The sequence below is a fragment of the Ammospiza caudacuta genome, chromosome 20, assembly GCF_027887145.1.
Source record: "Ammospiza caudacuta isolate bAmmCau1 chromosome 20, bAmmCau1.pri, whole genome shotgun sequence".
Lineage (NCBI taxonomy): Eukaryota > Metazoa > Chordata > Aves > Passeriformes > Passerellidae > Ammospiza > Ammospiza caudacuta.
The window spans coordinates 7,608,786-7,624,055 of NC_080612.1; the positions used below are offsets into that span (position 1 = coordinate 7,608,786).

The 15,270-nt window shown below is 50.7% G+C and overlaps 1 protein-coding gene across 1 annotated transcript in view; it reads left to right on the forward strand.

Annotated features, from left to right (window-relative positions):
- Nucleotides 1-3,153: 3,153 nt before the first annotated feature.
- The window catches only part of LRRC75A (leucine rich repeat containing 75A), a 58,060-nt gene continuing 45,943 nt past the window's right edge, over nucleotides 3,154-15,270 (forward strand). Inside the window, exon 1 of the mRNA XM_058817859.1 lies at nucleotides 3,154-3,568. Coding sequence (XP_058673842.1) covers nucleotides 3,305-3,568 — 264 coding nt within the window. The 5' untranslated portion in view covers nucleotides 3,154-3,304. The remainder of the gene's footprint in view (nucleotides 3,569-15,270) is intronic.

Genomic DNA, 15,270 nt, shown 5'->3' on the forward strand with positions numbered 1-15,270 from the left:
TCAGGAGGGCAAAGGTTGGGCTCTGTTTGTTGACTCAGGGCTGTGGTTGCTGGGCAGAACCCTCTCCTTGCTCTCCTTGGCCAGCCCTGCCCCTCCTTGGTGCCTCCAGGGTGCCCCATTCCACTGGGATCCCCAGGGAATGGAGATTGGGGTGCCCCACAATGGGTGGATGGGCCTGGAGAGGCTCCTGGTGCCTGTGCTGACAAAGCTGCATGAGCAGCCAGTTTGGAACTGCTTGAAAATGCACAAAATGCCTTTCTTTTAAGTGGGGGAAAGCCAGGGGTGGGCTGGATTTGGTTCTCCTCGTGCCCCAGCACCTTTAGGGCACCTCTCCCTCCCTCCTGCATGGGCTGCTCTGGTTTTGGGGCTGTGTCACTCTGGGGGAGTGAGGGCAGCTCAGCCCCATGTGGGATTTCCCTCTCTGCTGCTTTTCCAGCCTGGAATATTTTTGTTGGAGAGGTGAACTGACCTGGCTGGCTCCTTGCTGTACCTCAGACTTAGAGATGAGAGGAAAGAACAGGCTCTGGGATGCACCTGGGGACAGGCAGAGGGTTAAAGAATAAAGCAGGGATTTATTAAAATCCATCTCCTCAATGGATTCATCTAGGGCAGCACAAGAGCCCAGCCAGGGCTGCACCCAAGATGAACCAAAATGGTCCCAAAATGAACCCAAAATTAACCAAAATGGTCCCAAAATGCACAAACACTCACAGGGACTCTCACTTTTCTCAATTCTGCTCCATTTGCATATTGGAGTTAATTGTCCAATTACAGCTTTAGATTACATAAGTCCCATCCTTCTTGTTTTTCTCTCTTCAATTCTCTCTTTATAGGAATGCATGAAATAAAACCCTGAGTCCCTCAGAGAGAGAAAAGAATGCAGAGTTTGAATGCAGAACCTCTAGAGAAGCTGAAATATATTATGAAGTCAGGCAGACTTGAAGTAGAAGTGTAAGTTTTAGCTTTAAGTAAATAGAAATAGATCTTGAGTGCCTTAGGAGACTGTGTCAGCCAGTCAAAGGCCCTAAAGCCTGGTTGAACTTAGCTCCAGACATAACAAAAACACAGCAGGACATTGCCTGGGTTTCCAGATGAAAATGTTTGTGTAAACAGATAAAATTATATATGCAGATTTTAGGTAAGAACACAGATTGTACCATTTACATAAATAGACAAAATTATATATGTAAGATTTTGTGTGAGAACTGACATTACTTTTGTACATTAGAATTAAGTTCAGATTGGTGCAGAATGTTTTAGAATTGTGTTTTTAGCTGATTGGATGATTTATGAATAAAAAGCTCCTGTAATGGGGTGCAGATGATGATGATGATGAAGAAGAAAAGGAGATGGTGGCTGCTGCTTTTGCTTTTGCTGCTTCTGCTCAAAACATCAGGGCTCTATGCCAGAAAGCTTTTAGCAAGGACTTTAATAATTACTCTGAATTCCTTACATTGATGCAAAAAACAATTTTACTACAACAAATAACTGCTCTTCTCTCTTTGAAGACCCAACGCCCAAAATGACAACCATTTGTTTGTATTTTTTGGGCCTGCAGCTTGTCCTTGGTCAAGCTGGAAAAGATTGTTTCGTCTCCTTACCCTGTGAAGGGAACTGAGTAACATATTATATGAAGCTCAGAGCTACACCTAAAGCAGCACAGAATCTGAAAAATATAAAAGTTAAAACCTGAGGCATCACCTGTTTCCCTCATGACTCGACTCACTATGGCTGAAGTGTGAACTGGTGTTTTTGGCCCTGAGCTGTGTTTTTGGGGGAGGACACCCAGCTTTTGGCTCATGGGCAGCACAGCCCTGCAGAGCAGAGCCAAACCCTGCTGAAGTCACTGGGGCCGTGCTGTTCTCGTGGTGTGTGGATCAGAATGAGTCAAGTCTGAGAAACAATTGCAGAGGCCTCCAGCCCTGTGGTGGTGGAGAGCTGCCTTTCATCCACCACAGTAACGTGGAATTTGGGAATTTGTGTGTTCAGGGATGTGCCGTTGCACGGGGTGCAGAGAGGCAAAAACTTCTCATGGGGGATTCTTTTTTAAAAACAGTTGCAGAGCGTTTCTGTGTGGGAAAACATCCCCTCATTGCCTTGAGATTCTTTTAAAAACAGTTGCAAAGCGTTTCTGTGTGGGAAACCATCCCCTCACATCAGGAGAGGGTCTGAGGCCACAGCTGGGGCCTCATCACCCCAAAGCTGATCCCTCCCAGGTTCCTCTTGAGCAATTTGTGTCCTGCAGCAGGTGAGCAGAGCCTGGCCGGAGGAGCTGCTCACCGTGAGCTTTATCAGGGAGCTTCAATCCATGACCTGAGCCCGGGCAGGGGAGTGTCTGAGATATCAGGAGTGATGGAATATCAGGGGTGATGGAACACCAGGAGTGATGGAACACCAGGGGTGATGGAATATGGGCTGGGGAGCGGCTGGAAGGAGCAGCACCTGCAAGGGAGGGGTGGCAGCGCTGGCTGGGGATGAGGATGGGGCACAGGTGGTGACGTTCCGATGGGCAGCAGGGCTGAGGGTGAGGGAGGGCAGCAGGTGCAGGATCAGCCAGGCTCGGCGTGGCAGGACACAGTGCCAGCATCGCCCGCAGGGGACAGGCAGGGGGACATCCCCGAGGGACCGAACGGCACCAAATCCCGCGGGTGACGAGGCTCGGGCGGGAATCCCTCCCCGGGGATGCCCTCGGGGGCGCCGCCCAGCCCGGCCCCATCCGCGCTGCCCCCGGCGGGGCGTGCGGAGCCCCCGGCCCGCGGGGAAGGAAGGACGAGCCAGCCCCGTCCGGCTGCGGCTTCCTCCGCAAGCCCTGCCTCGGTGCACCGTGCCCGCCCCCGGCCCTCCCCCGGCTCTCCCCGCTCCGAGCCGGCCGAGCCGAGCCGAGCCGCGCCGCGCCGCCTCCGGGGGAGCTCCCTGAGCGCAACAGTTCCCCCCGAGCCCGGGGCACCCCCGGGGACCCCTCGGCACCGGGAGGAGGCTGCGCGGAGGAGCCGCCGCTGCCGCCGGGCTGAGGCAGCGCCCGGAGCTGCCCGGATCCGGCGGTTCTGCCGCTGCCGGCGATGGAGCGGAGCGGAGCGGCCGAGCCGCGGCTCCTCCCGGCCGGGCGCAGCCGCCCCATCCTCCGCCTGAGGGAGCGGAGCCGCCCCGCCGCCGGCGGACACCGACCCCTCCACTGATCCCCCCCGGGCATCCTCGGAACCTCTGTGCATCCCCAGCCTCTGTGCATCCCCAGCCCTTTGTGCTGTGCCCCCCCAGGCTCGCCGCCCCCTTGCATGCGGCCCCCGGGCTGCGGGAGCCGCCGGCCATGGGCACCAAGCAGACCAAGGGCTGCCAGCCGGGCAGCGCCGGGGAGAGCCCCCCGGGGCAGCCCCGCAGGAAGGCGGCCCCCAGGGAAAGGGGCGATTTCCTGGCTTCCCTCGTGGCCAAGTCCGGCGAGAAGTTCGGCAAGGGCGCCGGCGCCAGCTTGCCCCCGTACCACCGGAGGATCTGCATGATCCAGGACATGCTGCTGCTGGTCAAGCAGGGCAGGCAGGAGGAGGCCACCGAGCTGCTGAAGAACCTGCGGCAGGTGAGTGAGCATGGGCGGCTTTATCCGGGGAAGGGGCTGAGCTGGGGAAAACGCAGCTGGAGAATGACTGGTGCTGCTTCTGGTGGCAAACAGCGGCCGCGCTCCGCTCCTGCGGCTCTGACTCGCGTGGTGAAATTTTGGGGAAGCTGCAGGGTGGTCAGGGTGTCACAGAGGGGGAAATACCCCCAGGAAGGTGCTCGGGGTTGTCTGCAGCCACCAAACGCTGCCGGGTGTGTTTTTCCCCCTTCCCTTTTGCCTTGTGGCTCTGGGGTTTGTAGCCTGCTCCAAGTGGTTCCCACTCAACTTTCCAAAAGTTTGGTGTTTCAAGCAGCTCCGGAAAAGCGCCGAGGCAATTGGAGCTGGCAGCTTTTGAGAATCAGCTCTTTTCTTTGCTGGCTCACAAATACCCAGAGCTGGCAGTGTTGCTTTTTTATCTTTTTGGTGCACACAATCGCCTGATGGAGTTTTGCTGGTGTTGACTGTGGCTGGGAGAAACGAGAATTCCCCACTCCCCACTCTGGGGAAGCGGGCAATTAATTGTAGCGAGCCCGAGACCTTTTGCCTTGAAAAATCTGTTTGAGCTGGGCATTAGCTGGGAAGCAACAGGACGGAAAGTTGCTGTGAGCAAACAGAAAAGCAAATTAGCATTTAATCTTTTCCTGCTGATAGGTGCTGATAAAAACACCCGAGTGCTCTGGGCGTTTTCAAGGCTCTGGGGTGCGCAGGGCTTTGAGTTTTCCATGCAAACCTAAAGCAGATCCATCTTCCAGCTCGGGGTTTCTCCCTGGGCTGCTCGGTGTAACCAGTTCTGCCAGCCAGGAAAAGTTGTTCAGATCTCAGCTGGGCACGGGGAGCTGCTTTCCTGCCCTATAGTCTGTCCATGGGACTGCTCCAGTCTGGTTTTCTTTTGGGATTTTTGTGTTTGGGTTTTGCTGCTGGTGGTTTTCTGGTTTTCTTTTGGGATTTTGTGTTTGGGGTTTGCTGCTGGTGGTTTTCTGGTTTTCTTTTGGGATTTTGTGTTTGGGGTTTGCTGCTGGTGGTTTTCTGGGGTTTTTTTGGGATTTTGTCTTTGGGGTTTGCTGCTGGTGTTTTTTTGCTGATAGCATTTCATCCCCACACCATTTTCTGGTCCTTTTCAGTGAGTGGATGTTTTGTTTGGGGCACGTCCCCATTCAGCCCATTTCCATTTCTCCCTCTGCCCTGCAGGTTTAGGATTATCTTCAGAGCAGCGCAGCTGAGAAATCTGAACTGTGTCATATGATTTCTGTTTTTTTTTTTTTTTTTTTTTATGGAAAACTCTCCCCACTTTCAACTTTGGGATAAAATATTTTTCCTGAGAGGAGCGTGCTGCCTCTCTGGGATTTGGGGGTGGAATTCCTTGGGGCAGTGACCTCTCCATGTGGGATCTGTGGGACTGTGGGGGCTGAGCTGGGCAGCAGATCAGAGCCCAAATGTTGCATCCTCTCAGCCACGCCAAATCTTTATCGTTGTCACAACCCATTGGAGCTGGCAGGAGGGCAGGTGCTAATTTTAGAGGGTGTTTATCTCAAACACCTCCCCAAAAAATAAATCTTGGGGCCTGCAAAGTGCCAGGAATCACTCTCACGTTCTCCCTGGCCCCAGGCTGGTTTTTCTCAGGTCTGTCCTCACTCTCTGTGCAGAATGAGGGAGCTGGCATGTGTCACCATGGATGCCCTAATGACAAACCTGACCACAGGGGAACCCTCTCATCTCACTGGAGATTGGGAAGAAAAAGCTAAAAATTAATCTCAAACTGCTGGGGGAAGCAAGGAACCTGTTACAGTCAGGTGCATCTCTGGCACTGAGTGTCTCTGAAGAGCTCTCTCTGTTAAAATATATCTTAGAGTGTCAAAACAGAGAACTCTCTGTCCTAGATACCACAATAGACTCCAGGCAGGTTTTTAATGAGGTGATATTAATCCCTGCCTCCAGGGAGGGAGTGTGGGATGCCCCACTGAACAAATCCTGGTTGCTCTGGAGCTTTCAGCAGCTGCATTTTGGGAGGGGATGGTTCAGGAGGGCTCCAAGGCACCCCTGGGGTTGTTTCCACTCCAGCAGGAGCCTCCCAGAGCTCCCTTGGAGTGTCTCAGCCTGAAAGGGAGGATCTGGGGAGAAGGAAAGGGGTGGGTGGATGAGCCTGGTGGGGCAGAGACTTTTCCCTGAGCCAATTTTAGGGTGTCTGTGCTCCCTGTAGGTGCTGCTGTAAAACTGAGTGTTTTCCAGCAAAACTGGGGTTTTCCCAGCAAACCCAGTGCCCTGGTGCCCAGCTCTCAGCAGAGATTTTTTTAAAATCCCAGGCATTTAGGTCACTGGGAGCCTTTCCACTGAGTTCAGCTGCCTTTGAAGCCAGCCCAGCGTGCTGCTGAGGGGTGGCTGACAGCATCCTTCCACAATTCTTTTTGGAGCAGGATGAGCCCATGGCCAGAGCTGAAAATCTTGGTTTTTCAGGTCTCTGTGCCATAACACCCTGCCCTACCCACCCACTGCAAGACAAGGTTTGGGGGGCTTTTTTTGCCCCCACAAAAGGTGTGTTTGATAATCAGAGCAGGGCTACAATCCTGTATACAATCCTCTCCTTCCAGTCCTATCCCTGGCATCAATGTCCACTGTGGCCTTTGCATTCCACCCATTTATTTGGAATTTATTTGGAATTTATCATCCTTCACCCTCCCCTGAGGTGGCAGCGATGCTGTTTTCCTTACAGGCTCCTGTAAGGATTCGTTTGTGTTTCTGGGAATGCCTGGAGGTTGCAAACAACTATAAAATACTGAGATACAAAGTGATTTTTTTGTTTTGGTTTGTTTGTTTGTTTGTTTGTTTAAAAATATAACAAGCATGAAGAGCAGACAGAGTTGGCTTCCTCAGAGAGGTCAGCAGTGGTCTCTGCTGTGGAGGCAATTTGATCCCACCGCCTGCCCCCAAAATAACACTCCTGTTATTGCTGCTGCCAGCAGCCATTCCAAAGGGTTTGTGCTCCTCTGGCACAGCCAGGCTAATTTAACATCGAGCTCCTGAGGCACAGAATGCTCATTTCTTTTTCCTTCTTTCTGCTCTGGAGCCCAAAATTCAAACCCCCCAAATCCCAACTTTTAAATGTGCTCTCCTTGGCCGAGGTGTTTTCCCTCAGGTGCTGCAGGGAGGATGCCTCTGGCATAAATGCAGTGGGAAGACACTGAAATAATTAACATTTGCTTTAAGCTGGTGCTGGGGGTTGCCAGAGGCTCGCTGGTCACCTGGAGGGAGCTGCTGGAAGTGATTCCTGCACGGAATAACTTGGAATTTATCTGCCATGAAGGGACTTCCCAGGTTTACCTGGCAGCATCTTCTCTGCTTTCCTACAAGGAGAGGCTAAAAAATGAATTTATTCAGGGTGTCCAGCACTTGGGACATGGGAACCCCCTCTCAAACCCCTCACTCCATCCAGCTGGGAGAATTCCAGCTCCATTTTTCCCAGCTGCAGAGCAGGAGAGGTTTGAACATTACAGAGCATGGCAATTTTATTTTTCCTTTTATTTTCTCCCCCATACCGGTGAGTTTCAGTGGTTAAGGCAGCCAAGCGCCGTCAGTATATTAAATTCTGGGAGTATCTCTCCTGCTGGGGAGAGGATTTGTAAAACAAAGCATGTTTTCCTCCTCCTCCCTGCTGCCAGAGGATCGCTTTTCCCAGGCGAGATGGGGAAGCGCTTCCCAGCCCATTACGTTGCACTCAAGGAATTTGCCATTGGTTACGTGGAGCTTTTGCTGCTCTTCTGGGGCTGGGGGAGAGGGGAGGATGAGGAGGATGAGGAATCCAGCAGATCTGAGCATCATCTGCTCAGGGCAGGTGAGCAGCAGCTGCAGGAATTCAGTGGGGAAAGGGGGGAAAGCAAAGCGTGGCAGTAAATGCCAGGGTGTGCCCAAAGCCAAATGCCAAGGTCCAAGGTGTGGCAGCACTGGCAAGGTGGATTCTGTGCTCTGTGCCAGCCTGGGGTGGGCAGTGCTGGGGTGGGGAGGGCCTCAAAATGGGCAAAAACATCACCAAAAATCCCATTTGTAGGAAAAGGCTGGGAGCAAATGCGCTCCGTACCCACCAAACAATGCAGCCCCTCCTGGCTGGGGCCCTGCCTGGGATCCCTGGGGTTTATCCCACAAAACCTTGGGGTTTGTCCCACAAAACCTTGGGGTTTATCCCACAAAACCTTGGGGTTTACCCCACAAAACCTTGGGGTTTACCCCACAAAACCTTGAGGGTTATCCCACAAAACCTTGGGGTTTGTCCCACAAAACCTTGGGGTTTATCCCACAAAACCTTGGGGTTTATCCCACAAAACCTTGAGGGTTATCCCACAAAACCTTGGGGTTTATCCCACAAAACCTTGAGGGTTATCCCATAAAACCTTGGGGATTTATCCCACAAAACCTTGGGGTTTGTCCCACAAAACTTTGGGATTTATCCCACAAAACCTTGAGGGTTATCCCACAAAAGCTTGGGGCTTGTCCCACAAAACCTTGAGGGTTATCCCATAAAACCTTGGGGATTTATCCCACAAAACCTTGGGGATTTATCCCACAAAACCTTGGGGTTTATCCCACAAAACCTTGAGGGTTATCCCATAAAACCTTGGGGTTTGTCCCACAAAACCTTGGGGTTTATCCCACAAAACCTTGGGGTTTATCCCACAAAACCTTGGGGTTTATCCCACAAAACCTTGAGGGTTATCCCACAAAACCTTGGGGTTTGTCCCACAAAACCTTGGGGTTTGTCCCACAAAACCTTGGGGATTTATCCCACAAAACCTTGGGGTTTGTCCCACAAAACTTTGGGATTTATCCCACAAAACCTTGGGGTTTATCCCACAAAACCTTGGGGTTTGTCCCACAAAACCTTGGGGATTTATCCCACAAAACCTTGGGGTTTGTCCCACAAAACTTTGGGATTTATCCCACAAAACCTTGGGGTTTATCCCACAAAACCTTGGGGTTTATCCCACAAAATCTTAGGGTTTGTCCCACAAACAGCCCCTGCTGTGGGTGCAGCTGTGCCCCTGCCCCATGCCAAGGGGATTTTCCAGCCAGAGTTTGTGGGGAATGAGACACGAGCTGAGCACCTTTGAAACTGTGTGGCACAGGGATGCTTAATTAATTAATTAATGATGAATATCTTCATTGTAAAAGGGGCTTGACTGGATAATAAAACACACAAAAAAAAAATTAGAAATACTGATGGGGACAGCTCACTTTGGGCTCCCGTGACTTCCTCCTTGAGACACAAGAGAGGGAAAAAATGAAAATCTTTGTGGCTGGGCTCAGTGCTTGCCCCTGGCCCTGTGCTCCCCAGCCATGGGCAGCATCCCATGGAAGCCACCCCAGGAATGCTGGAGGAGTTTCCCCAAAAATGAGCACCTGGTCCCTTCTCCTGTGTGCTCAGAGCACCAGAGGTGACCCAGCCTGGGGTCTCTGGGCTCCTCCCAGCCTGTGGCTGCCAGCAGAGGACAGGGATGAGGAATTTTGCAGGATTTTGGTTGTTTTTCCCCAATTGGGAGCTGCTGGGGCTGGGTGAGGGCCCTGCCCTGGCTGCAGCAGGGCCCCACAGGGTGGAAGTTGGGTAACCCTGCTCTGAGCGGGGTGGTTTTGGGATGAACCCTCATTTCCTCTGCCTCAAGCTGCTGCTGAAACCCCACCAGAGCTCCCCACACACAGTGCTTTTTAACTCTTGGGCTGCTGCAGGCAGTGACAATAAATATCTCTGAGATTTGGGGTGTTTCCTGCCCCAAAAAGGGTTTCTGGTGCAAGATGCTCGCTCACTTTGCCTCTTCCCATCCTTCAGTGGGATTTGCAGGTGGATGTGCAGGCACAGGATTGGATTTAATGATTTAATGATTAATTAACCCCCTGGAAGGTGCCTGCTGCTGCTCCTCCTGGGGGAAATGTGGTTTTGCAGGGAGAGGGAGGCTGGGAGAGCTGGGATGTGATACAAAGTCAGGGCTGGGCTGGACTGTGGGCACCTGGAACAGAGCATCGGGTGCTGCCTGTGCCCTCACTGCAGACAGAAACCTCCAAGCTGGCACCAGTTAATGGTTGTTGTCCACCCCAGCCCCTGTTCAGCACTTTCTCTGCTTATATAATAGCAGGAATGTGTTTTTTCCCCACCCCAGGCTCTGCTTTTTTCACACCTGATAGGAAATGCAGCAGCTGGGGGCTGCAGACAGCCTGGCACACACCTTTTTTCCCCCCTCTATTTTCCTTTTTATCCTGTCTCAGGCTGTGAAAACCCCGAGTGTGAGGCTGCCTGCTCTGCCTGGCAGTGTGGGTGTGTGGGCACAGCCTCCCTGCACATCCCTGGGCTGTGTGGGGGAGCAATGGGGCTGGTGCACCTGAAATTCAGTGTTTTGGAGCTTCACTGGGGGGATTTGTGGCTGTGGCCTTCTCTGAGCTAAGGGAGGTGGTTATTTATTAATATTCATTTCATTCTCCTACAAGGAGTGTGGAATTTTTTTAGTATTCAACATCTTCAGGTCCTGGCCAAATGCCTGCTATGATTTAATGCCTGATTCCATTTCTCTTTCTCTCTGTGTGTTTCTCAGCCTCCTTCTCCTTCAAATTTTGGGGAAAAGATCACTGCATGGCAAATTTCATCTTGCCTGTAAAAGGAAAAGCAAATTGTCCATTCCATTCCTCTCCAGGCCCAAGGTTTTAACTCCAATTACTCCTGGCTCTGACCCTGCTGCTGGAGAGCAGGAGCTGCTTGGGGCTTTCCAGCATTCTCAGATCTTTTCAGGACTCTTTATCTTTCAGACTCGGTGTCTTTCAAAGTCAGAGGCTCTTCCTTTGTGAGAGCTTTGAGCTCTGGACAGGCAGCAGAGCCCAGGGCAGGGAGCTGCCTTTCCCTCATGCCTTTGGGTATCTCAGTGGATATTTCACTCTTTATATCACAATAATCTCCCCAGAGTCCTGCCTGGGGTTTGATGTCGATGGGGGAATTTCTTTATGGGATTCTTTATGCCTTTTCCAGTGGTCCCAAAGTCCTTGTTGGAAAACCATGGAGGTTTTCCTTGAGGTCTGCTCCTGCCCAGCCCTGGCTCCTGCTGATTTCTGTCCCTGGATGTCCCCTGTGCTGTGGGATTGCTTTCTGAGCAGCTTCCCAGCCCAGCTCCTGCTCCCACTGCTGCTGCCCATTCCCAGCAGTGCTCAGGGGCTGCATTTGGGGGAGGTTTCAGCAAGGCAGCAAAGGTAATTCCAGTTGTGTGGAAATGAAGGTTGGTTCATTGAAGGAGAGGCTGAGAGGAGCAGGAGCAGAAGAAAGGAGAGCCAGCCTGGAGCTGGAGCAGGGTTTTTGTGGAGGATGGGGATTTGTGTGCTGAGTTTTCAGCTCCTTGCTTTCTTTTAGGCACAGAAAGTGAGGAAATGAGTGCTGGGGACAGGAGCTGCAGTTCTGTGGCAGCTCCAGCTCTGTTTCCTACCCTCAGCATGCAGAGAACGTCAAATTGAGCAAGCTCTGTCTGTCCCTTCCTCCCACCCCAAGGACAAACTTGGAAAACAGAGACCAAACCCTCCTTGGGCAGTTCCTGTGCCTTCCCCTCTCCTTGTGCAGAGATCCCCTGGGTGTCAGAGCACAGGGCTGTGTGCCAGGAGCCCCAATTTCCATGGCTGGGAAATTCTCTTTTCCTGTCCCAGGGGATGAGCCCACTCTGGGCTGGGAGCAGATCATTCCTGCCTCGTCCTGCAGGGCTGTTCTGCCCAAGGCCAGGATCTTGGCACTGCACTGAAATCCCAGCAGGAAAAAAGCAAAAGCTGCTGAGGAAGGAGGGCACATTTTGGTGGGAAATGGTTGTTTTGGCCAGGGATGTGCTGAGGGTTTTTCCTGGGGCATCTCTGTCCCTGTTCCCACCCTGCTGGGGCTGCTTTGGGATTTGGGGCATCCCCAGCCCCAATGGGAAGTGGGATTCGGGAGCTGGGGGGGTTTAGACCTCAATAAAAAACCCAAATTCCCTGCACAGGGAGGAACTGAAGCTGCTGCAGCCTCTGCCCCAGGTTTGGTTGGTGTTGAACAAACGCCAGCTCCTGGTTCAGCCTGAGCTCCCCAAAATCAGGGCAGAGCAGCCCAAATCTCTGCAAAAACAGCACTCAAACCTCAGCAAACAGCCCCAAAACCTTGGTTCATCCCAAACCCCTCCATTTATTTCCATTTGGCTACAGCTCTCCCCTCTCCAGAAAGGATTTGGGGGAAATCTTGCTCCCAAATATCTCTCTGAGCTTCCTGGGCTTGCAGAAAAACAATTTAGGATGAGAGTGTGAATGATCTACACCCATGATTTACATCCAGCCAAAATAATCATGCAGGATTGGATTAAATCTTGATTTAAGCAGCCTTTTTTGTGTGTATGTGGGTTTTTTTGGGGGGGTTTTTTTGTTTTTGTTTTTTTTTTTTTTTTGTGTGTATGTGGTTAGGATTTTTTGGGGGGGTCATTCTGTAAGAAAGAGGATGTTTTCCTGTTTGTTTGTAAAAAGCTGCTCCTGCTTGGGTGTAATTGGATACTTCCTTTTCTGAGGAGGGAGCCTGGTGGATCTGGGGACATTTATTGAGGCAGCTGTGTGGCTGGGTGAGGAGTTTTGTGTGGTTTTATTCTGGTGGGGAATGGTGAATTTGGGGTTTGCAGGGTTGATTGATCCTTTTGTGTTTCTGACTCATGTTACAGGGAAATTAAAGCAAGTTTAAAGAGCACAAAAGTGATTTTTAATGTTTTTTTTTTTTTAATTAGTTAATACACTCAGAATATGCTGGATAAGAAAGCAGACAAAGTAAATGTCTCCAAACAGATTTTGCATTTAAAACTGGTTGATTCATTAAGTGGAGTGTTAATTGTGCATCATGAGTTACACTTCTGGTCACCCTAATTACAGAGCTTGGTCTCTCAGGTTGAAGTTTTACTTGCAGATTGGAAATTGTGCAATTCTCCTTTGTACTCCTGATTTTTTCATTGACATGCTGAAATTCAGTGTTAAACTGGAATAAGTGAATGAAAACCCTGGAAATTGGAACAGAACCTTAAGATCATGGAGTGAAACATTTGAATTAATTGAAATTAAGATGATTTCTTTGTCCAAACTCTCCCCAAAGCTGTGTTTGCACTTTTTTCTGATTGTTTTTATCACTGACTTCCCTGAAATCATTGGCAGCCATGTCCTGCCTACCTGGGCTAACAGAAGTTTAAAATTTGTTTAAAATTAAATATTTTTTTCCATTTTAAAATTAAAACCTGGCCAGAGGTTGGCATCAAATTGCTGGTTTGAAGTCTGGGTGGTTTAAAGTATTCAGTGTTTAAAGCTACTTTATACAGCAGCATTAATTGAATTTTAATATCACTGAATGGCATCCTTGGGCAGCTCAGTCATTAATTCTTCCTCAGCAAGTTTGGGCATTTCCTGGTGACTTTGATGAGCCCAAATCCTTTATTTTTGGGTTTCTCTGGAGAGACTGAGCCAGCTGGGAGGATCCCACCTCCAGTTTGGAGGCTCATGCCAAGGTGGATCCTCAAAGGAGCCTCCAAATTCCCTGGTGCCAGACAGGGAGGGAAGGAGCTGTGAAAGCCTTCAAGAGAGATTTTTACCTTCAAGAGAGATTTTACCTTCAAGAGAGATTTTACCTTCAAGAGAGATTTTTACCTTCAAGAGAGATTTTACCTTCAAACCTTCTTCAAATATCAAATACCAAATCCCAGCCCTGCTCTGCCTGATGGTTCCAAATCTGATGCTGCAAATAAAACCACACAAGCATGGCAGAAATCATGGGAAAGGCTTCATTTCTTCCCTTCATCCCCAAAACTGACTTTCCTTTGTTGCTATGAGGTTCCCAGCTCCCTGTGGTGTGGGCACAGCACTGATTGAGTCTCAGGCTGGGAAATTGGAGACTTTTGAGCCACCCTGCAATAAATGAGGGTAATTTGCCCATGCTGATGGTCTCATCCATTCCCTTGCCCATTTTCCTGAGGTGTTTTGAGAGGAAAGCCTCCTCTCAGCAGCTCCAAAATGGATGTTTTATTTTGTGTGTGTGCCATTGCCAGGCTGTTTCATGGGCTCACAGAGTGCCTGGGCAGCACAGCTGGGCTGGGTGTGCTGGATTTGGGGGGAATTCAGAGCATCCAGCAGGTGTGGAGCTGAGTTTGGGACTCTGCTTTTCATCCTCTCTCAGGATTGGAGCTGGAACTCCTCACCAGGTACCCCAAAACCACAGAGTGTCACCAGTGTGGGGGTTCAGAGAGGCTTCAGGCTGGGAGAGGGGAGGTGTGGGTGGGATGGTGGGCAGGAATCGCTCCCTGGCAGGGTGGGCAGGCCCTGGCACAGGTGCCCAGAGCAGCTCTGGCTGTTCCATCCCTGGCAGTGCCCAAGGCCAGGTTGAAGCTCCCTGATCTATGGAAGGTCTCCCTGCTCATGGCAGAGGAGTGGGAATGAGATGAGCTTTGAGGTCCCTTCCAACCCAAACCAGTCTTTGCACAGATTTGTGGGTTTGGGAAGGGGAAATGTGTCTCAGCTGGATGTGCACAAATCTGCTCTCCAACATCTCCTTTCTCAGTATAAAAATCCTTTCCATGGCATTCTTCTCTCTTGCCTTGCTGCTTTAGAACAAAGGTGGCAGCAGCCCCAGGAGCTGCCAGGATTCCAGGTTTTCCTGGATTTTAGGATGTGAGCATCCCTGTAAGGCCCTGGGTACCTCATAAACAACAGAGGTGTGGGGGTGCAGCATCAAACACAGCCCTGCTCCCACGTGGGGAGCAGCTGCTGGGGCTGTACCACTTCCAGGCAGGAATTCCTGGCATTTCTTGGCAGGAAAAAAGGTCTCAAAGCTGATTTCCCACTCCATGGCAGTGGGCATTCAGTGGAAAGGCTGAACTGTAGAACAGGAGCAGCTTTGGTGCTTCTCCTGAGCTCTCCATGCACACCTTGGTTTCCCCTCTGGTTTCCTTCACACCCTGTTGGTGTCCAGAGGAAGAGGATGGAGAATCTGGCCTGGTGCAGGTGACAGGGAAAGTTTTGGCTGTGATAAACCTCTCCATCCATTTTTAGATATAAAGCAGTTCTCAGATGGGATGAACTCCCTGAAATGTGATGAGGAATCTCTGCTTGGGGTGCTTTCATCTCTTGCCCATCAGCTGCTCTTCTCTCCAACACAAAGAAAATTCATCAGCCAAACTCTTCTCCTGAAAGAAAATTGATCAGCCAAACTCTTCTCCTGAAAGAAAATAAATCAGCCAAACTCTTCTCCTGAAATATTTTTTTTAAAAAGACCTTTTAGTGTTGCGTCATAGCATAAATCAGCTTTATTTTCCACGAGGACCCGTGTTTGCTTGTGTGCCCTCCCTTTGGAAGAGGGCAAAAATCCAGGAGCTGGAATATTCCCAAAGGCAGGGACAGAGTGCCATTCCCACAGGCTGAGATCATCCCACTGATTGGGAATGTAATTGTGCAAAATCCTGGTGGGACCCAGACCTGACCAAACTCCCTGGGATGTTCCAGCTCTGACTGACCCATCCCAGAGCCTGCAGGGAAATGCTGGAATCCCCATCCCTGGAGGAATTTATGGGATGTGGGGACATGCTTTAGAGCTGGGTTAGTGGTCAGATTTGAGCTTTTCCACCCTAAATAATTCCAGGATTCTTTATCAGGGAAAAGCTTCTCTGCTTTCATTTTTCAGAGGGAATGGAGCA